Source organism: Nipponia nippon, unplaced genomic scaffold (assembly GCF_047370975.1).
Source record: "Nipponia nippon isolate SJK-2023a ecotype South Korea unplaced genomic scaffold, ASM4737097v1 scaffold_3, whole genome shotgun sequence".
Lineage (NCBI taxonomy): Eukaryota > Metazoa > Chordata > Aves > Pelecaniformes > Threskiornithidae > Nipponia > Nipponia nippon.
In genome coordinates, this window is record NW_028262347.1 from 57743205 (window position 1) to 57765066 (window position 21862).

At 56.9% G+C, this 21862-nt stretch overlaps 2 protein-coding genes across 4 annotated transcripts; both read left to right on the forward strand.

Moving 5' to 3' along the window:
- Nucleotides 1-3463: 3463 nt before the first annotated feature.
- On the forward strand, nucleotides 3464-20409 carry KCNJ4 (potassium inwardly rectifying channel subfamily J member 4). Of its 3 annotated transcripts, none has more exons than XM_087764671.1 (4): nucleotides 3464-3840; nucleotides 15934-16093; nucleotides 16674-16849; nucleotides 18110-20409. In XM_087764671.1, exons 3-4 carry the CDS (start codon nucleotides 16812-16814, stop codon nucleotides 19437-19439), a joined length of 1368 nt encoding a protein of 455 aa, XP_087620797.1. In that variant the 5' UTR covers nucleotides 3464-3840; nucleotides 15934-16093; nucleotides 16674-16811; the 3' UTR covers nucleotides 19440-20409. The 3 variants fall into 3 exon arrangements, with proteins under 3 accessions (XP_087620797.1, XP_087620798.1, XP_009473478.1); XM_087764672.1 differs by having other exon boundaries at nucleotides 15937-16093; XM_009475203.2 differs by lacking the exon at nucleotides 15934-16093.
- On the forward strand, nucleotides 12441-14159 carry LOC104021690 (endosome-associated-trafficking regulator 1). Its single transcript, XM_009475288.2, has one exon. It carries the CDS (start codon nucleotides 13035-13037, stop codon nucleotides 14157-14159), a length of 1125 nt encoding a protein of 374 aa, XP_009473563.2. The 5' UTR covers nucleotides 12441-13034.
- Nucleotides 20410-21862: the final 1453 nt, after the last annotated feature.

Genomic DNA, 21862 nt, shown 5'->3' on the forward strand with positions numbered 1-21862 from the left:
CATCTTCTGCCTTCCCATGAAGAGCTGATGGGCCCCAAGCCACGGCCTTTATCTCCTGATGTGGCACCAGGAACCGCCATGTGAGGTGACTGTCAGAGGGACTTCACGGGAGCAGCTCAGCCGAGCTCACCCAGCTGGGACAGTGGTGGGGCTGGAGTCTGCCCATGGGACATCCCCATGCGGCACGCAGGAGGGCCATGGGAAGGCTGCTGGGAGGGCGAGGGCCACCTGGACACTTAGAGAAGGGAAAACTGGCACATGAAGTGGGAGCAAGTAAAAATAAACCTTCCCTCCTTGCCACAACACGAAGCACCTTGCACCGGGTGTCTCCCTGCCTCCTGAAATAATGCCGGGCGCTGCCACCGCCCCACACGGTGATGCTCTCTCCATGCCTCCTGTTTCCATGGCGACCGCAAGGAATGTCGCCAGGGTGACAGGGAGGCGAGTGAGCTGGGATTTGGCATTAAAAATGGGAATTTGGGGTTGTTTGGTTTCTTTTTTTTTTTTTTTCCTCTTTAGTTCTATTTTTGGGTTTCCCTCTCTGCCTTCGCTGGTCTGGGAGGCTCCTTCTCCTGCAGAGCCCCTGGTCCAGGCAGCAGCAGCTCCATCAAGGGCCCTTCCCCACCTCTGCCTGTCCTGCGAGGCGATGGCGCGAGAAGACGGGAGAAGGGGGTTTCCTTCTCACTAAAGCATTAGTGTCCTGCCACCAGGACGGCTTCCATGCTTTTGCCCCCGCAGGTGCTTGGCCGGGAGGCCCCCTCCATTTCTGCTGCAGGCTGTGGCTCAGGCCGCATCCAGACCCCCCCAGGAGGGCAGGCAGCCCCCAGGATTCATCCCAGAGCGGGCCCAGAGAGGGAAGTGATTCGGCATTCCTAGAGGGGCTGGGAAGCATGGTGGGGTTGAGCACCATGGGCCACCTCCATCCCTCACCACCTCTGCCCCCGTGACCAGGAGAACTCGGCCGGGGCAGTCCTGGTGCCCTGGGGACAGAGATGGGATGGTCGGAGTAAGATGGCAGAGGGAGCCTGTCAGGTGCTAAGGAGTCCAAAACTGTGTTGCCTGGTTTAAACACTCAAAGTCGGACCTGCCCAGGGCAGAGAGGGCTTGAGGGCTTCTGCTGGCTTAGCTGGTGTTTCAGGAAAGCGGGACCATATGTGCCCAAGCAGGGGCTGCTGGCATGGGGGGTGCACTTGTCTTCATCCCCAGGCAGGAGAGGGGTCAGGCAGCACTTGCTCACCTTCCCAGGAGCTCCTGCTTCCCCCTCCATCCACCCCTCCATCCCTCTTCATCCATCCACCCCTCCATCCATCCTTCCATCCCTCTACCCCTCCATCCATCCCTCCAAACATTCCTCCCTTTATCCCTCCATCCCTCTTGCCCTCCTTTCCTCCATCCCTCCATCCAGACCCCCACCCTTCCATCCCTCTGTCCCTCTGCCTCCCCCATCCCCACAGCAGCATCGGGAAAGGTTGGCGGAGTGGGGCTATTTTTGGGAGCGTCTCCCTGGCAACGGCTGCCACCACCGTCTATGGTGGCTTTTCCATAGGTGCTAAAATATTCCACACTTCTTATTAAAGACAGTGCCGGTGGAGACGGGCGGGGGTGGCAAGTGTGAGCCACCCCGCTGCCGGGGCCGACGGGCCTGGGGTGGCCGGGGCACGGCACCCCGGGGGCACAAGGACAGCAAGAGGCTGGTGGCATCCTCCATGCAATGTCCTCATATCCCTCCCAATGGCCCCGGTCGTGCCGGCTGCCTCTCAGCTGTGCCAGGGTGCCACGCCATGCACAAGGTGCAGCTATTCATCCTCTTGCTGCCTAGGCTGAGGGAAACACGGAGAGGTCTTCAGGGGAGCCGGCGACGAGGAGCGAAAGGCAGAGAGGGTGAAACCCAACCTGAAGTTGAGGGGGCTGCAGGGGTGTGCAGGTGCCTGGTGGCTTCACCTGCCCGGGGAAGGAGCAAGATATCTCAGCAGCATCTTCATCCCTTTACTGCACAGAGGGGAAAGGCCTGTTGTGGTGCCAGAGGGCCAGTACGTTTTCTGGTGGGGCATCCATGCAGCTCCCAGACAGTAGCTCTTGGGATGCAGCCCCACGGGCCCTGGGAACGGGTCTTTCGCAAGAGCAAGTCCCCCCCTGAACCTAAACAGGTCCCCATAGGGACGGCTGCAGAGGGGATGGAGGGAGCAGGCTGGCCCCTCTCCATCCAGGCACCATGGCTCCCCAGGACCCCTGGTTTGAGCAGCAGGGAGCAGCTGCGGTTGGGCTGGGGCAAGCTGGCCGGTGCAGGAGGCTGCCGTGCTCCCCATTCGCAGCTGCTCATCCATACAGAGAGCTGCTCAAAATACCCTCTGCTCCCCCTGGGGTGGCTTTGCCAGGTGAGAGCGGGCTGTGCTCGCTGTGGCGGTGCTCACTGATGCTGGCGGGGGATGGCGGTCCCTGCAGTGTGTTGTGCGAGTAGGCATCCATGTGCCAGAGGATCTTGGGATGATTTTGGGAGGGAGGGTCATGACTGGGATTGGGACCCAGAGGGCACTCAAAAAGTGGTTTTTTTGATCTTTTTTAACTTTCAGGCAGAGGCCTTAATGTTGGAGATGGCAGATGAGACACTGAGATGGAAACCATGCCCATGGACCCTGCTGGCCTGGTGCAGGGCGGTCCCTGGGAGCCTGTGCCTACAGCCGCTGCCTGCAGCGTCAGGGGTGTCTGCAGCCTCCAGCTTCCCCCCTGCATGAAAGGGGCAGCTTCACTGCTGCAGGGTCCCCCGGCCCCTTGCTTTGCCACCAAGAAATGACCTCTTCAAGTTCCTGAGATGCTGCCAGCCATGGAGACCCAGGGGAGGTTTCCAGGTCGGGTTTCTCGGCAGGGTGGCCATGCACCATCCTGGAGCCCCCACGAGCTGGTCCCTCCTTGCCTGTGCTCCTGTACTCAGCATCACCCATCCTGGCAGGACAGCCCCAGCACTGCAGGGTGGGGAGGCTGGGCTGTGGATGCAGGGAGGTGATGCCTTGTGGCAAATGCTCTGCATGAGCTGGGAGAGCTTGGTCCTTCCTCAGGGCAAGGTGTCAGCCCAGCACCCCAAATCCAGGCAGGAAAAAAACCCCCGACAGTGGATGTTCAGCCCCTTGCGTCAGCCTGGCAGGACGATTCGCCTCCCCAGGGGCATTCGGTGGTCCCGCCGTCCCCTTCCCGCTGCCGATGGTTGCGCTCTTGTCTCCCCCATGGCGGCTCCGCAGCGGTGCCTCCGCGGCTCTGAGCTCACACGCGAGGATGGGCTAAAGTAGCGGAAAGCTGTTGGATCCTACCACAGAGTTACTGACTTCTCAGCTACAGACTGCATAGCAATCAGCGAGGGGGAGAGGCAGCCAGGGAAAGGGAGCGGAGCGCAAAGGGAGGAAGAGTGGAAGGGAGAGGGGGGATTTGGGGACCAGAGCAGGGGGGCAGGAAGGGGCACAGGCAAATAACACCAAGGAAGGAGGGAGCCAGGCAGGAGGGGGAGACCTGAACCCGTCACCGAGCCACGAAGGCACATCAGCGCTCCGTGGGATGGACACTCCCGGGAGTGAAAAATGCTGAGGAGAGGCAGAGGCAGGAGGAGAGCACTGGCGTGGGCAGGGCAGAGTTAGGAGAGGAGCAGGTCGCGGTGGAGAAGTAGCTCCTCTGGGGTGGGGTGGGGGGGGAACCACCAAGCCAGAGGTGAGTGAGGGCTGCAGAGAGACCTCTCCGATTCCTTCGGTCCGGCTGAGACGTTTCATGGTGAGATGGAGAAACTGGCCGCTTTCCCCTTCCTCTGATGTTGGCTCGGCACGGCTGGAGCAGGCGGCAGCCCTCGGCAGGACCCGGGTAAGAGGCGGTGCCGGGGCGCGCTGCTCCCCTCACCGGCATGAGACCGGGAAGGGTTTTTTTTCTTTAGGAAAATAATGTATTGTTTCATCTGCGCTCGCTCTGAGGAAGAGCTATAAATATAACTTAGGGAGAGATGCGTGGCTTCATGTGAGCGTGCCAGTGAATAATAAAGTTGCCTGTGTGCACGGCGTATGCACATATGGCCACCGGGGCAGCTGCAGGCCGAGGGGCAGGGGTGGGTACCTTCCTGTAAACCTCCCCAACTTCCCTCCCCTCACTGCCCTGACTTCGGTCGCTTTGCAGGTAAATTCTTCATTTTTTCAGCTCCCCATGTTTCCTTAGTGCCTTCTCGCCCGCGGCTGGGTCTTGCTCACCGTTCGTTTCTCCTGCTCCGCGCGGGCAACGGTCCTGGCCGGTTCCCTAAGGCAGCCTGGAGAAGAATGGAGCTGGAGACCCGTTCTCCAAGCACTTGGGTGTGACTGGGGCCGAAGTGGCTGCGTTGGCTCTCCTGCTGCCTGTGGAGTTTTTCGGGCTCCAGACCTGCCCCCTCTCCCTTGCCTTCAAGCTCTTCTAGTCCCAGCATGGCTGATCCTGCTGGTGGTGGGCCAACATCCCTCAGACAGGCAGGGTGCAAAGGGTCTTCTGGATACTGGGTTTGGGTGAAGGAGCTCAGGAGAAACTCTGCCCTTGCTCCCCGTTGGCAAGACCAGTGTCCCCGCCAGGGCAGGAGCCATCAGGCAGGTTTGCATGGCATGGGCAGGTCAGCTCCGACATCCCTGGTGCCACCTTCAGCCCCCGATGCCCTCCCTCCTGGGCAAATCGCCTGGAGACAACCAAATCCCTCTGCCAAGAGCCTGGAGTCTCCTGTCCCCACGGCCCAGCCCTGGCACCATCTGTGGCAAAGCAAACAGCGGCTCCGGGGCCTCTCTCTTCTCCCCTTCCTCCTTTCGCCCCCGCCGAGGGGTATGCCGCGAAGGGCAGACGGTGCCAGCGCACGCGGGGGACGTGTGGCAGAGGTGACATGGCTCCAAGAGTACCCTCAACCCCCACTCCATGCCCTCCTTGGCTTCTTGGGAGGAGGTGTCTGCGGGAGGTGGGAGGTGTGGAGAGGGACCTGGGGCTTGGGGTCACCCAGAGCCCAGGAGGGGACGGGGGGTGTGTGCGGGGAGCACGTCTCGCCGAAGACGTGGGGACGTGCCCCCTCTCCATTTGCCATCGGAAGTGGCACCCACAGATGCCTGAGTCACGCCGGCACGTGGCCACCCCTGTTTGTAGCCACTGACAATAATAATAAGTACAGGGAGAATATGCACCTTAGGAGGGAAACGTGAGCCTGGTGGGGACAGGGGATGGCGAGGAAAAGGAGGGATGGTGAGGATGGCAACAGACAGGATGAGCTGGCAAGGGTTGATCTGGAGGGCAGTGGGGCTCCCTCTCCTTCACTTTTCTCCTCTTCCATCTCTCCCCTCCTTGGGTGCCAAGACCGAGCACTGTGACATGCTGTGCTGGCGGGGGGCTGGCAGTGGTCCTTGCCCCTCGCAGCCCCCCAGCATGGTTTGCAAGGAAAGCCGGGAAGCAAGGAGGTGGCGGGGAAGGATGGATTTAGCTGTCAGGATGGGTCCTCCCTGGTCTCTCCAGCTGCTTGGCCACCCCGAGCTCAGCTGCCGGCCACCACCCTGGGAGCAGGTGCGTTCCTGGGGTGGTATCGCTGGCGGGAGGGTGCCAGCAAGAGGGAGGAGGACACGGTGATGGATACCTGCACCCGCCGCGCGCTGACATCAGTGCAGACGCAGAGTGGAGCGGTTAATGGCAATCTGCCCTCAGCAAGTTCCCACTGTCCTGTCTCGTTATTGCGCTGGGTTGGCTTAACCCGACAGCGCAGCCAGGGATCAATAGATGGATGCTCACTTCTTAGCGATCGATCCCTTACTCACACACGCACGGCTCCCCAGCCTCCCGCAGGCGCTTCTTTTTCTGTGAATGGTAAGGACCGAGTGAAGCCGTCTGCGCTTGCCTTGCAGCGCTGCGAAATCCCATCGGGCTAAATTCGTGTTCCTTGACGTGCTGCTCCTGTGCCCCTTACCAGGGCAGAGGGGACTCACATGGAGCCCCCGGAGGCACCGACACTGGTTTTCCTTCCCAAACAAGGTGGCTTTACCAGGGATGGTCAGTCTTGGAGTCCCTTCTCGGGAGACATGCTGATCCTCTGGCAGCAGGGGGCTTGGGACAGGCAGGGGCTGCCTTTGAGCTGGTTCTCACCCTCAGACCTCTCAGGCTTGTTCTCCAGCAGTGAAGGTGGTGTTGTGGCCCGGGCAGACAAGGGATGGGAGCCGGCTGCAGTGCGACCCTGTCCCGACTGCCCCAGAGACCCATGCACCTCCATGCCCATCCTCTCGGAGCCTGGTGGCAGCCAGCTTGCCTGCAGGGGCAGTTTCAGCATTCGCCCACTGGTGTATTTGGGGAGGAGATGCCACCTGGGGCCGGCACCGGCTACACTGGCATGGCATCACCATGACCGCTCTCACCAGAGATGAGGGAGCAGAGGATGGAGGACGAAGTATCCTCCAGCCCAGCACTGCCCCACGGCGCTGGCCGGGGACTCCTGCCGCCACTCTGCCCACGCCTGCGTCAGCCCCTGCCACCATGGTGGCGGGCCTGTCCCTTGCAATCTGGACGGCTGTTTTATTTCTATGGCAACATTTCTCCCGAAAAGCTTCAGAGGGAGCCTGGTGCTGTGTGAAAACGAGGGAGGCAGCGTCCCCCACTCTGTCCCTTGTGAAAGGCTCAGAGGAAAGACCCTGACACCTCTCCTGCCTCCCTCCTCACCTCCTTCCCTCCCTCCCCAGCGAGCGGCGCCAGCACTGGTGCAATGAGCTGCCGGCCTCGTCCTGTCTGCCTCTCCGCTGCCTGTTCTCCCTTCCCCTGCCTTCATCTTTGCTCTCCCCTCTCCTCTCGCCCGCTCCCTTTCTGTGCTGGGCCATGGCATCTGCTGGCAGCCCGCTTAGGCACCCGCACAGAGGGGCCAGATGAAAAGAGACTTACAGAAAGAGGATGTCAAAAGTGACCCTGCTATAGAGGAGGGTAAAGCAGCCCTATAGCCCCATGACAGCTCTATAAATTGGCCCCGCCAGCAGCATGGTGAGTGTGAGGGCTAAAGGGCACCAGGGATCCCAGAGGCTGAACAGGGAGGCGCTTCGTCTCTCCAAGAAGCTCAATGGCACTACAAAGAATCACAGAATTATTTAGGTTGGAAAACACGTTTAAGATCATCGAGTCCAACCGTTAACCTAGCACTGCCAAATCCACCACTAAACCATGTCCCTAAGCACCACATCTACACATCTCAAATACCTCCAGGGATGGAGACTCAACCACTTCCCTGGGCAGCCTGGTCCAGTGCCTGACAACACTTTTGGTGAAGAAATTTTTCCTAATATCCAATCTAAACCTCCCCTGGCGCAACTTGAGGATAGGTTTCCTCTTGTCCTATCGCTTGTTACTTGGGAGAAGAGACCGACCCCCACCTCGCTACACCCTCCTTTCAGGTAGTTGTAGAGAGCAATAAGGTCTCCCCTCAGCCCCTTTTTCCCCAGGCTAAACAACCCCAGTTCCCTCAGCCCCTCCTCATAAGACTTGTGCTCTAGACCCTTCACCAACTTCGTTGCCCTTCTCTGGACATGCTCCAGCACCTCCATGTCCTTCTTGTAGTGAGGGGCCCAAAACTGAACACAGTACTCGAGCTGCGGCCTCACCAGTGCCGAGTACAGGGGCACTATCGCCTCCCTGGTCCTGCTGGCCACACTATTCCTGATACAAGCCAGGATGCCATTGGCCCTCCTGGTGACCTGAGGACACTGCCAGCTCATGTTCAGCCAGCTGTCAACCAACCCCCCCAGGTCCTTTTCCGCCAGGCAGCTCTCCAGCCACTCCTCCCCAAGCCTGTAGCGTTGCATGGGGTTGTTGTGACCCAAGTGCAGGACCCAGCACCGAGCCTTGTTGAATCTCATACAGTTGGCCCCGGCCCAATGATCCAGCCTGTCCAGGTCCCTCTGCAGGGCCTTCCTACCCTCCAGCAGATCAACACTCCTGCCCAACTTGGTGTCATCTGCAAACATACTGAGGGTGCACCCGATGAGGAGGTGCCTGCCACAAGACTAGGCCCAGCAGCCCCAGAAGTCCTCTCCTCTCCCATCCCCATCGCTCCCACCACCAAGAAAGAGCCTTGTGTCTGGGTAGAGGCAACCAGGCAGCCACGGGCAGCCGCAGGCAGCCACGGGCGAGAGGCAGGTGAGCAGGCAGGGTGCCAGCAAGAGCAAGCATTGCAGCCCGGAGGAGCAAGGGTACGACAGCAACCCGTGATGATGGCAGGGGGGATATCGCAGGCATAGCAGCCTGCAAACATGACTGCCGTGTCCTGCTTCGCACCGCTCTTCCGCTGCGCCCAAGCCTGTCCATGCCAGCATCCCCTGCCATGTTGGGGAGCTGGGAGGCAGGGGAAGGAGGGGGGGACGGTCCTCAGTACCGTGGGCATCGGGCAGCACTTAGGCTTGATGTCTTTCAGGTGCATTTGTTTAACCAGACCCAGCAAGCTGCAGCAATACAAGTCAGCAGATTTATAGTGAAAAAGTCCATCTGCTCTCTGCGGGAGTGCAGTTTTGCAGCTTACCTGGGATGCTCCCTCAGCTCTGCTTCTGGTGTCCAGCAGGCATGACTGAAAGGGGAGAAGCTGGGACCCCCTCAGGAGCCTGGTAGTTCCACTGGGCTCCTTGTTAGAGTAGAAACAAGGGTTCTGGGGGAAATTTTTTTTCCCTGCCGCTGATGGGTTAGCACTGAGCAACCAGGCCAGGCTGGGAACTCAGCCCTTGTGCAGCAGCCGGGTGCGGAGCAGCAGCTGCAGCCTCGCTCAGCTGGGGGCTCGGTGCAGAGCAGGCTTCGCCCTGGCTATTGCTCACCCTTTGCTGCTGTTGTTGTTGTTATCATTCATAACCCATTTGCAGGCACCTGCCTTGCTGAGTGCTTTGCAGAGGTGCCAGCAGACCATCCCTGCCCTGTCAGGATTGCAACCACAGCGGGCAGGCAGATGACGTTGGCCACTCTTACTCCCCTTTTCCTGTGCACCGACAAGGATCTTCGTCCTCTACTAGCCAAAAGCCACTGAGAGGCCACATGTGGGCAGCCCTCATGGCCAGGCTGGCACGGGCTCAGGAGGGGCTCTGTGCTGGAGAGACGCTGAAGCACTGGGACACTGCTGGGGATGGCCTTTCGGCAAGGCTCCCACAGAGCAGGATGCTCAGGGAAGGGAGCTCCTGGGGTGGGGGTTAGGGGATGCGCCCTTTTCACTGGTGCAGTTGTGCTGGGAAGCTGGAGGAGGCGACCCGAGAACATGGCAGCCCCCCAGGATGTGGGGACCTGGGGAACACCCCAGCGCTTTTGTTTTTTCAATTCTTGCGGGTTTTGCACCAACCCTTCAGGGTCCAGTCCACCGTTTTGGCAAGACGGCTGCCGGGGTGGACATCAGCCCCAGCGCTTCCTTGGGAGCAGATGGGACACGGTCTGCTCCCTGGCTGCTGCAAAGCCTGTCTCCTATTTGGCCAAGAACACCACCCAAGGAAGGCCAGGGGCCTTCTGAGCATTTAATTTTCCCTGTGATGCCAGCCACGAAGAATAACACCCACCTACCTCACTCGACAAGAAAAAGCGGGGACTTCTCCCTGGCTGCCGCCCCAGCAGCATCCTCTCCTTACGCTCCTGCTCGGTCGCCCCCCAGCCCCTGCCCCTTGTCCCCCCAGCCCCATTTCGGCCGGAGGAGACTGGTTGAGCACCTGTGCCAGTCCCACCACCCCTGCCATGGGGTACCCCCTGTCTTGTCCCGGATCCCTGGGAGCGGGCAGCCACTCTTGCAGCGCCATTACCCAGACGGCGCGGCCGGAGCAGGGATCGCCGGGGCGGTGTGGGAGCAGGCAGGAGGTGATGCTGTCACCTTTCCGTGCCTCTTCCCGACTTTGTCATCCCGGAGACCTTTGTGTGGATCCCATTTTTATCTGTGTTTTCTCCCTCTCTCTCTTTCTCTCCTTCTCTCTTGCTTTCTTCTCTCCCCCTCCCGTCAGTATGTGGGCTGATCACTGCTCAAACTTTTAATTCAGATGGTAATTGGAATAATAATACGGGCAGAATCCTTCTGGCTCCGTTGCTGCAGCTGGCTTCAGGGAGCTATGAATAGCTCTGAGTCACACACTGAGATGGTTTAACTTCAAATCATTTTGTTTTGTTTTCATATTACCCATCCCCAGGCTCCAGGGCTTCACAGGGGGGAAAAAAACCCCCTTCTCACTCCACCCCAAAACATAAACCAGGCAGAGGCATGTTAATACAATCCTCTTTTGGAGAGAGAAACTGGTCAGTGGATCGTGCCTTGTGGGGCAGATGGGGACTGTTGGCACTTACTCAATCTATTTATAATTATTGAACGAAAAGGCAGAAGTGTGTATATAAAAATGGTATAGAGTTGATTACAGCTTCCTCCCCTCACCTTCCATATGTCACTTGCCTTTTTAATATGGTAAAACTCTCCTGCACGGTGACTGTGCCTTCATGTGTGCTCGTACAGCGCCGAGCACCCAGCCCTGCCAGCACGGAGGAGCGAGAGCTCAGCCGCTGCCTCTTGCGGCAAGACAGCCCCACGGCACCGAGCTGCCCTGCGAGCCCCGGCGTGAACCCCGGGAATATCTGCGAGGGTAAGAGACGGAGTTACAAAGAGGATGGAGAGGACAAACCAAATGCCGTGGGTCCGCGAGGCTCTGCAAAAAGCCAAAGGGGTCCCCTCTCTGCTGCGGGTGTTTCCACCCTGACTCCCCAAGAGGCGAGAAGACGTCTGCCGTGTTGTCACCGTGCCCGAGCTGGCAGGATGGGTCTGTGGATGCTGATCTCAAAACCAGACAGTGCTACCCAGCCGGTAAGAGGAATAAAGGCACAAAACGCAGCGCAACCAGCGGCTGCGGTATTGACCACAGACAGGAGGAAAGCATTTGCCAGACGACTCCAGATAAAGCAAAGACTAAGAGTGTAAAAATACCCTGGGATTTTTCCATCGTTGTCGTTCACGGTGTACATCCCAGAGCACCAGATACGGTTGTTATAAAAAGAGAAGTGGGGGAGTGCTTCAGCGTGGACTTTTCTGTTCTGTTTCATGAGACTCTTCCACCGCAAATTTAAGCAAGGAGTGACAAATATGATCTGCTCTGGCAGGGGCTGGAGAAAGCCTGGGACGTGCGAGGTGATGCACCGTGTACTGGGATGGAGCGATGGAGGCATTGCATCAGCACCACATGCCCTGACATTATTATTAGCCCGCAGATCCCTCAGAAAGTGATGGCAGCAGCCTGGCCCCACGCGTCTGCTTGGGGTCAGAGCAGTGCCGGGGTGGCAGCGTGGGCTGGTGCAATGGCTTGTGCCGCTGGAGCGCGGTGTCAGCTGGGAAGGTGGGATGACTGCAGCACGGTGGCGGTGTCCCCGGCACTGCTCAATCTAGGGCACAGGAGAGGGAAAGTGGTTGGGAAGGAGGGAAGGGCAGCCCAGGCTTCAGGGCTCGTGGCGGCTGTTGGCCCCTGGAGACCCACCTGCCTGACAGCTTCAACCCTGCAAGACAGGGGCTGCAATGCCCACGCTGCAGGGGCTTCTGAAAGCACCAGGGTGCTTCCTCAGGCCATGAAATACATGGGCGTTCATGTATGCTGGGGACAGGAGGGCTGGAGAGGCATCTCTCAGGACTGCAGTCTCCTGCCTAGCGTCTCCCAGGGTGGCCCATGCTGCACCCACTGATGGGGTTTCATCCCATTCCCCAGCAGCCGCCGCTGACTCCCCAGCTTCCTCCATGCACATGTGGGTCCCAGGAGGCAGAGCAGACTCCAAGAAAGGTCCTGGGGCGTGCTCCGGGATTCGCACCTCTGTCCTTGGCCAGGCTTTCCTTCCCCTGGTCTGTGCAAGAGGCAGCTGCCTGTTCAGGATGGGAATGGCATCCCCTTTTGCTGGAGGCATCTCTGAGCCTTCCCCTTCATACCATTTGTGTTTCACATTTCCAAGGAGCAACAAAACCCTTTCACAGCCATTTGAACGGAGTTTGCATAGGGTTTGGGCTCCTGGTATGGCCCCTGGCCTTGCTGAGCTCATGGCACCCATTTTGCAGGCAGGGATGTCAGCGGTGGCCCTGGGCCACCAGCTGCTAAGGGGGGACGGTGGCTACATCCCCTCCCAGTGTGGCATCTTCGGGGGGCTAATGTGAATGCCAGCCTGATGCGATGGCAGTCCCCAGCCCAGGGCTTCTCGCCTGCCTGTCTGTCTTTCCCATGGCGGCACCGCGCACTGTGGGGGTGTGTTGGGGTGGAAGTGGTAAGTGGGTTTATTTTCGTTCGTCTCCTGGCTCGTGCCGCTCTGAGTTTGTGGCGCCCAGTATTACTAATGCTTCCCTGCGCCAGCTGGCAGCAGGGGCTGAATCAGATCGGCAGCACCACGGCACGGACCCTGCGCTGGACGGCCACCTTGGGGTGATGCGTCTGGCCAAAGCGCTGGTGATGTCTCCTGCCTCTGCCCAGGGTGAGCCCTGGCACCAAAACGCCAGAGGCTTGATCTCACTGCCAGAGATCTCTTGGTCTCCTCTCACCTTCCTGCAGCTAACCTGCCGTAGCCTGCAGAGCACGGTTGTCCCCTCTGCCCCATGCTGTCTGCCTGGGGCCGGCTGGTCCCTGTCCCTAATGCACGCCGGAGGTCTCGGATGGCTTCAGGAGCTCCTCTCTCTGTACTGGCAGCATCCCTGAGCTAGGGTTGGCTCTGTGGCCACGGGAACCAGACTCATCCTCCTGCTGCCAAAAAAGCACTTTTGCAGTTGATCAGTTTGTCACCCCCCTGGTCATGACCTCACAGCAGGCAGTAAACTCACACGATGACATCACAGACCTGGGTGGTTCCTGTTCTCCCCATAGCAAAGACACAGAGATGCCTGGTCCTCCCCTCCGCTCCCTCCCGAACACCCTGGTGATCTAAATGGAGGGATTTCCGTGACTGCCTCTTCCCCTACCAGTGTCGCTGAGGCTGCAGAAGTTGGCACACTGCTTGTCAGTGTCACTGCCTGCGTGATCTGGGCTCCAGGAGGATAATTCGGATCCTCCTGCTTGCTGCAGCCCAAAGTGTCCTGAAAAATGTCATGGCTGCTTGGCATCTCTGGGATAATGGAGAGGGTCTTCCCAGAATCTCAAGGCTTAGAAGATGATGACGACGACGATGATGATGACGAATTCAGCTACCCCTGCCACTCCGCACATCCTCCACCCCAGAGCAAGAGCCATGACAGCTCGGGTGACAGTCAGGTGGAGGATCTGGGGGAACCCATCCCATTTTCCCTAAATCCCAGGCACTCTCACATGGTGAAAGACGAAGGAGTGAAAAACAAAATATATGCCAAGATGTTGGCCAAGCATGCACTGGAGCTTGAGAAGGAAGCTCAGGAATTTCAGGAACCATTTTACAAAGACACGGAAATGCCTGGCGGCTTGTTTGAAGATGAGGACCACAGCTGGACCAGGACCCATCACCTTCCTGTGCATCAAAGGTCACACGTGTCCCGAGCTGCCAGTACAGCACTGTGCAGCCCCTATGACTCTTTCCAGTCTACTGCAGGCAAGCGCTTGGGGATGGATGATGTGTTTGCCCCATGGGCCCACACCAGTGACCCTTATCTGGGGTACCCAGAGTGCACCAGGGGAGCAGAGCCCCACATGCTGCACGAGGAGGCCATCGGGGACCGGGAGTTCCCGTCCCCACAGCTGACCTACGACATGCTCAGGGAGGAGAACGCCATGCTCAGGAGGGTGGTCAGGAGCACACAGAGCTCCTTGGAGAGCCAGACGTGCACGGTGCGGAGGCTGGAGAGGCAGCTGAAGGCCAGCCTGGCCAAAGAGGAGAGGGAAGTCCAAGAACTACAGTCCTTCGTCCAGCGGACTGAGTGGACTCTCCAGCTAATGACCCAGCGGGCTCTGGAGGCAGAAAGCCAAGTGGAAAAGCTGAAGCAGGAGATCTTTATTCTCCAGGGAGAGCTGGAGAGCTCCAAGGTGGAGAACGAAAACCTGAGAGCGGGCCAAACAACCGACCTGGGGGCTGTGAAGCACAACATAGACTTTGCCTTGCAGAACCTCCACACGATAATAACGGGGGCAAACTGGTCCATCAGACAGCTCACCTCTGGAGCGGAGTCACTGAATTTTGTTGCTGAGGTCCTCAAATCTACTGGCAAAATTTCTGAAGTTGAAGCAGAAAAAGAGTTATAAACTCAATTCTATGTGGGTCCTACGGACGAGTGTATGGACCGAGACCATGGGTCTCCCACCACAGCCTATACTAAAACCATTTGCTCTTACGTGCTCGAATGTGTGTGTTCACATTCATAGCCTTTGTTCTTCATGGGAATACTTTTCTTGTGACTAAGTACAAATTGCAGGTAGCGATGTAGTTTTAGCTGCTGATGCCCTGTTCTGGCACTGCGGAGCCAGCAGCAAATGTTTCCCAGGCTCTGAGCTGCAAGGTCCAGCCATGGTGGGCTCTGCGCAAGGGGCCGTGCCACAGCTCCGGCTGACTTGAGGTCCTGTGTGGGAGCCAGGAAGAAGCGCAGCAGCACGGGATGCAGCACTCTTAAACAATGTGCCCATCCCTTCCCGTAGCTGTACCAGCCAGAACGGGAGATGAGCACAGCCCTTGCGGTACCTGCATTTCATCTGCTTCCTTTGCACATTGTCGGTGAGGTGGGGAAGGTTAGGAGCAGAGACCCAGGTGCTGCTCCACATAATTTCAGTGGACAGGAGCTCTTTAGGTCCTCCTTCCTCTTCTTTTTGGCCACCGCCTGGGCCAGAAATCCAAAGTGTCTAGAAATTGTGCACCCATTCTTGCAGCTGGGGAAAGGGGTGGTAGTGGTGGTCAGAAACCTTTAGGAAGTTGTGAAGTAGCCATACGTGAGCTGTGGCAGTGCCTTTCCTCCAGTGTCAGTGTCAGTGCCGGCCAAGGATGAGTTTGGCTTATCCAGGCTGCCTAAGGAAGGCGCCAGTTGGCAAGGATGCCCTTCCACTCCTGGCTGGAGCTGGCATAAAGGGGTATACCTAAATTGCCCACCTTTGTCACCTCCTAAAGACCTGTGGGACCCTACAGCCCAAACTCACCATGTAATCACTGAAGATATGTCTTAGCTTTATCCTAGTGGGACCATCTGTGGGCATAAAGTGACGTTTCTTCATCATGTGGTCATCCCTCAACATTTCTGATGAATTTAGGTTACCAGCCCCTGTTTCTGCTGTAGGTTTACCCAGCTGCACAACAAAATTTCCCTTATCTTGCCAAACCGACACTCCTTAAAGACTTGGATGCTGTAAGGCAGTGAGGGAGTGGGTGCTGGCAGAGTTCAGTGCCAAAGTGCTTTTTCCTGATGGGAATTTTTAGGCAGCTGTTCACTTCTACCTCTATATGGTGAGTTGTGGACTACAAGGTTGCTGTCGTCTCCTGGTCTCATTATATCCCTGGTCTGAACAACCATATTTGTGTTGCCACAGGGCTTAAACTGCCTCAGTAACCTTAGTCTCTGGAGGAGAGACTGCTGGTTAATCTTCACCCCAGACATGACAACGGCAGCGCTTGCACATCAGAGGTGATGTCTGGAGCTCCTTACTTGCTGCTTTCTAGTCCGTGCTCCTAAATGGGGAAAGCTGGTAGTCACTCTTAGCCACATGAAGCCCCATTCTGCAACACTGATGATGAGACAAGGATGGTTCTCACTGGCTTTTCTGTCCCTGGCAACGTTACTTGCTGTTCCTCTTGCCTGTCCATGCATGACCACTTGCAAGCAGCTCTAAACCATGGATTTGACCCAGAAATCCTTGGATTTGTCCCAGATATGGCAGCCACTGGTTGCTTGTCGGTGAGGCTGGGAGGAAGCGAACTAGCTGGCTGTGTCTGTGCCCTGCGCTCTGCACAGGTTACAGTGCAGGATTAGCATGGGTGTACAAAGCCTTTCCTAATCTGTGTGTCATTACCACCTCAACGCATTTCACTTCACAGCAGGTCTGGGCAGGCGGGATAGGTCGGCTCTTGAGTCTTCGGTTTCCCTGTTCTTCAGTTTGGGGAGGACCGGGTTGGGACGTAACATCTGCTGGACATCCTCCCCAGGGTCCTGCCGCTGAGCTGCGCCTTGGATGCTGTACGCAGGGCATGTTGCAAGGTCTGTTTGCTCTAACCGGCTTCTCCTTGGCTACCCCTAAGCCCTTCCTTTCCATCAGTTATCCCTTTTGGCTCTACCCATCACTTTTCTTCTCCTCTTTGAAACGGGGGGGATGTTCTGCACTCCCTGGAAATAAATCCCCTCTGGGTCAGGCTGGGCTGCCACGGATCCCTGAGGGCTGCTGTGCATGTCTGTGTTTCGTTAGTCCTTGTGTGCGAGGTATTTAGCCTGGCTGAGCTCTTGTCCTAGTGTAAGCTATGATATTAATATAATGGCTCAGGGTAAGGGCCCTGCAAGCTGCTCAGTTGTTGTGCCCTTGATCTGGAGAGCGGTGACCAGCCAGCCCTGCACCTCTCCCATCGGCAGATGCCAGGGAGCGCAGGGGCTGCGGGCTGTGCAGCCTGGTCTGCATCCATCAGCTCCTCACCTGCCCGAGCCAGGCTGTGGCACGGTGACCTGTGGACACCTCCAGACCCCTCCTGAGCAAAATGCTGGGAGCCCTGTGCCCCCTGCTCTCAGACTGGGACGGGTGCTGTTGGGGGAGGCTCTGACAGGGTTTTGCTTCATCCTTCTCTGCAAGGAGCGTGCCCAGGAGCAATCGCAATGGCAGCACGGGCCCCAACTCACCGGAGGTGAAACCTGGAGCAGCCCGGTCCCATGTGAGTGCTGCTGTATGAGATCCCACGCCCTCCCAGCTCCTGTGGCCCCCTGACACCTGATGATACAGCGAGCCATGGGCAGCATCCGAGTCAACCGGTGAGTTGCTTCCGTCTTGCTTCCTTGCTTCTCAAGGACTGCTGCTGCCCAGGGTGGCCTGGTCCTCCTCATCTGGCCCCTCAGGCCCTACCTTCAGCCTGCCTTTTGGTATATTCTTCCTAAATTGTCTGCCAGGGGCTTTCCTGCTCCAAGGTATGGCTCCTCTCTCCTTCTCCAATCCAAGACACACCATACATGGGGGCAGTGCTCAGGGGAGGAGTGCTACAGAGGAGAAGCAAAGCGCTGCGTGGTGCTGGACCAGAAATTACAGATTCCAGCAGTGCTGCAGAAGCCCCCCTGTCCCCAGGAGTCACAACTCCAGCCAAGCGTGCTTCTCCTGCTCCTTCTTCCCACGAGAGAAGGACAAGGGTCACAGAGCCCGTGCTGGAGGACTCTAGCTGATATGTCAACACTATGGGGTGGGAGGGAGGCACTGCCAGTCCAACAGGTCCTGGGAAGCCAGGGCTCAGCGGTCACAAGGGCAGAGTGGTCTTGGTGGGTCTGTGCACTCCCTTGATTTCCTCAGTGGTCAGAGCATCTTCTGCCATCGCGTCTTTAAAGAGTATCTGCAGCTGTAGACCCAGCAGCACAAGGGGCAGCGGCAGTGCCTCATGCAAGGGAGGGGAGCTAGAGGGGCAAATATCTCCCAGAAAGCGTGTGGGGAGCTTCTCCCAGGGAAATCTGCCAGCACTTGGCTGTTGATCTCCAAATTACACCTTTGGCTTCGGATGCAGGGTGCTGGGAGCCACGCGTGTTGCTGTGGCAACAGAATTGTCCTGAGCGCAGGAAGCGTATAAACATTGTCACCGACGCACCATGAAATCAGTGAGGAGAGTGGAGGAGAAAATAGAAACTCATGGCCTTATATAATGTCAGGGCCAAAATGTGGCCAGACTGTGGGTGCTTGCTCCCAAGCTTCCCAAATGTCCCACCTGCCGTCAGGTTACGAAGCCTTGGGTCCACCACAAAGGCTGGAAGGAAGCACAGCGCTACAAGCATCTCCTGCTTTGCTGCCGTGTCAGGATTCTGCTAGATACAACCTCCTGGCAGTAAGACTCGGCAAATATTGCAGCTGAGCTCCACCAGTTTGGTCCATGTGGCACCATGGTGCAATAACCAGGGAAACATGCTGTTGTGAACTTCAACGCCATGCTGATGTAGCCCTGTGAGCCACCCACGTGTCTCCCACCCTTGCTGTCTCGGTGGTTGTTGTTGTTCTTCACATATTTTTGCTGGAAATGCCTGTTTCTTCTCTTCCAGGTACAGCATTGTCTCGACCGAAGAGGATGGACACAAGGTCTCTGCGCTGGGCAGTGTGAACGGGCACAGCCGGAACGGGAAGGGCCATGCCCCCCGGCGGAAGCACCGCAACCGCTTTGTGAAGAAGAACGGCCAGTGCAATGTCTACTTTGCCAACCTGAGCAACAAGTCTCAGCGCTACATGGCCGACATCTTCACCACCTGTGTGGACACGCGCTGGCGGTACATGCTTATGATCTTCTCCGCCACCTTCCTGGTCTCCTGGCTCTTCTTTGGCTTCCTCTTCTGGTGCATCGCTTTCTTCCATGGCGACCTCAATGCACCGGCGGTAGGAGGCGGTCCCTCTCTCCTCAAGCCCTGCATCATGCACGTGAACAGCTTCCTAGGGGCTTTTCTTTTCTCAGTGGAGACACAGACAACCATTGGGTATGGCTTCCGCTGCGTGACTGAGGAGTGCCCACTGGCCATCATGGCAGTTGTGGTCCAGTCCATCGTGGGCTGCGTTATTGACTCCTTCATGATTGGCACCATCATGGCCAAGATGGCAAGGCCCAAGAAGCGAGCCCAGACTCTCCTCTTCAGTCACCATGCGGTCATCTCCGTGCGGGATGGCAAACTGTGCCTCATGTGGCGGGTGGGCAACCTGAGGAGGAGCCACATTGTAGAGGCCCATGTCCGAGCCCAGCTCATCAAACCCTACATGACAGAGGAAGGGGAATATCTCCCCCTGGACCAGCGGGACCTCAATGTGGGCTATGATGTGGGCCTCGATCGTATATTTTTGGTCTCACCCATTATTATCGTTCATGAGATTGACGAAGAGAGCCCGCTCTATGGGATTGGCAAGGAAGAGCTGGAGACGGAGAACTTTGAGATTGTTGTTATCCTGGAGGGGATGGTGGAAGCCACAGCCATGACCACACAGGCACGAAGCTCTTACCTCGCTAGTGAAATCCTTTGGGGTCACCGTTTTGAACCAGTTGTGTTTGAGGAGAAGAACCACTACAAAGTGGATTATTCGCGCTTTCACAAGACCTACGAAGTAGCCGGCACGCCTTGCTGCTCAGCCCGGGAGCTGCAAGAAAGCAAGATGACTATCCTACCTTCTCCCCCACCTCCCAGTGCCTTCTGCTATGAGAATGAGCTGGCTCTTGTCAGTCAAGATGAAGATGAAGATGATGACGAAGTGGGTGTGGTGTTAGGGGGCAGCACTAAAGAAGAAGGAGGTGTCATCCAGATGATGGATTTTGGAAGCCACCTGGACCTGGAGCGGCTCCAGGCAACTCTGCCCCTAGATACCATCTCATACCGCAGGGAGTCGGCCATCTAACTCCTCCAGCCTCCCCGTTCCACACCTGTTGCCCACTGTCTCCACCTCTGTTCTGTACCCGTACATAGCTGGATAAGTCCCTTGCCCACCAAAAAATGCCTCCCGTGACTGCCTCTCAGCCCCTGAGTACATCAAGGCCTGGAGCTGCTCTGATATACTCCCTTTCCCATGAAGTCATACTGCCTGGAAGAGGAGTGAGGATACACTACTCTTGCCATATGTGCAGCTTGTGCTAGGACCCCTTTCCTGCCCAGAGACAGGAGAGCAGCATGCCTGGTTTCTCATCTCTGGAGAGGCAACAGGAGTCCCTGCCCTCAACGGACAGACCGGGACCTGCAGCGAGTGTTTCTGCTGCTGAGGCAACAGCAGACTTTCTGTCCCATCTCGACGTGGGTAGGTCCCATGGCTGCCAAGAGTCATGACCTTCACTAGGAGAGGAGCCATTCCTAAGCATTGACCAGATGAGGATGGATGGGAGAGTTTAGGACTCCTGGAGGGAGTGGGGAAGGATCTCAAGGGAGGGGTTTACTTGCATGTTTATTGCTTGTTGCACATGACTCTTTCTTTGTATATAAAACAGAACGAGAACTGAAATCCATATTCTTCCACTGCAAATGCCAAGCTAGGAGACAAGGACGCTCTATGTAGCCTACTCTGCGCTCTCCTTGGCTTTTGGCATCTGTCACCTCCAGAAGCAGCTCAGCTCCATGGACTCAGACCCAGTTCTCCCAGTCCTCTTGAAAAACACGTCCTGCTCCTCTCCTGAGACGCCTGGCAGAGGAGGCAGGGCGCTGTGCTTGCACACTCAGACTGCTCCCCGGCACAGCACGGCTGGGGTGACAGACAAGTGATCTGACTGGACAGCAGACCCTCGACTTTCTCCTTTTACCTCCTCCGTTCTTCTCCCTGCTGCCATCAGCTGTAAAACTGAATTTGTAACTATTTATTTTTAATAAAGTCTAATATCCCAGGGGGAGGTTTGGAAGCAAAGGAGTCACCCCAAGGCTGCAGCCTGGTATAGAGACTGATGAGAGTTATTAGTGCTGGTGTTTGCTGTTTGTATGGCTTTGATTCCTGGAAGCTCCACCACAAGGGCTCCCCTGTTCTGGGCCTCCCTGGTAAAGACCTACAATAAGAGGCTCAGAGAATTTGCTCTCAGAGAAGCAGAAGGCTTCTCAGGCTCAGAGAAGATCATACAAAATGTATGTATGGAGGGAAGCATTTGCATTAAAATTACCAGTAGGATGGGTCAAAAAGTCCTGCTTGCTTTGGAGATAACTAGAGTTTTGCCCAGGGAAGGGTTATAGATATGCTTGATGAAGAGGCAGAGACGTGCAAGACACTGCTCTAGATGTAAGGCTCAAAAAAAATATAAAAAAATCCCAAAGCCTCTTGTTTTTTGCTAGAGGCGAGTAATAACTAGAGGAAATGAGAGAGGGCATCAACCAGAGCTAGACCTCTAACATCACTTTGCTGTCATTTCACAAAAGATGTGAAAACCTACTGAGCCTTTTCCTTTAGGAGCAGCAGAAACACTCCTTCAAAACTGCAGATGGTACGAGGACGGAAAGACAAACAGGTAGCTCAGGAAACTGCTCTGGGCAGCCAACAGTCGTGCTGTGGGGGAACGGCTGAAGGAATGGTGTCCCACCCAACCCCTGATCTACAAAGCAGAAAAACAGCATCTCAGTATCAATTTGGAATTGTTTCAAGAAGCAAGAGGAAGGGGAGGAAGAAGCAGAAGGGGAAGGAAGGAAATAGCAGGAGTGAGAGGAAGAAGCAGGCACAGCAGGCAGGCGGAGGAGGAGGAAGGGAAAAAGAAGAAGAGAAAGGGAGGTAATATGGGAGTGCATTCGAGAAAGAGCGGGGACAGACTAACAAGATGGGTCTAGACCCAAACGTGCGCAGGTTCTGCGGGGGGACAGCTGCCCTGCGCGGGTTTGCTCCGCACCCAAGCAGTGATCTGCCACCTTTGGGAAGCCTTGCCAAGAAGGGAAGAGGAGATGGCGGGAGGATGAGAGAAGAGCAGACAGGTGACAACTGAAGAGCAGAGCATCAGGAGAGGAGGGAAAGGAAGGGCATCACTCCTGATGCCTCCCCTCTCCTCCCGTCGGGCACAGAGTGGGAACAGGAGCTCGTGGATCCTGGCTTTTCCCATGTATATCTTGATACGCAGCCTCATTTTTCCAAGTGGGTCCCTGTCCCACCTCTCCTCCCCATTGCTAATGAATGAAGTCCCTCCCTCCCTCCTTTTATTATTTATTTATTTTCCCCAGAGGGAATAAGCAGGGGCTGGTATTGACCTGGCTTTTAATACAGCTTTCAGAGCCGGGTGCCTGCCACTGGCCATGGCAGTGGAAACAACCTAATGGACCGAGAGAGAAGGACTCTGTGTGAGAGGACACGGGCATCCAGGACACAGA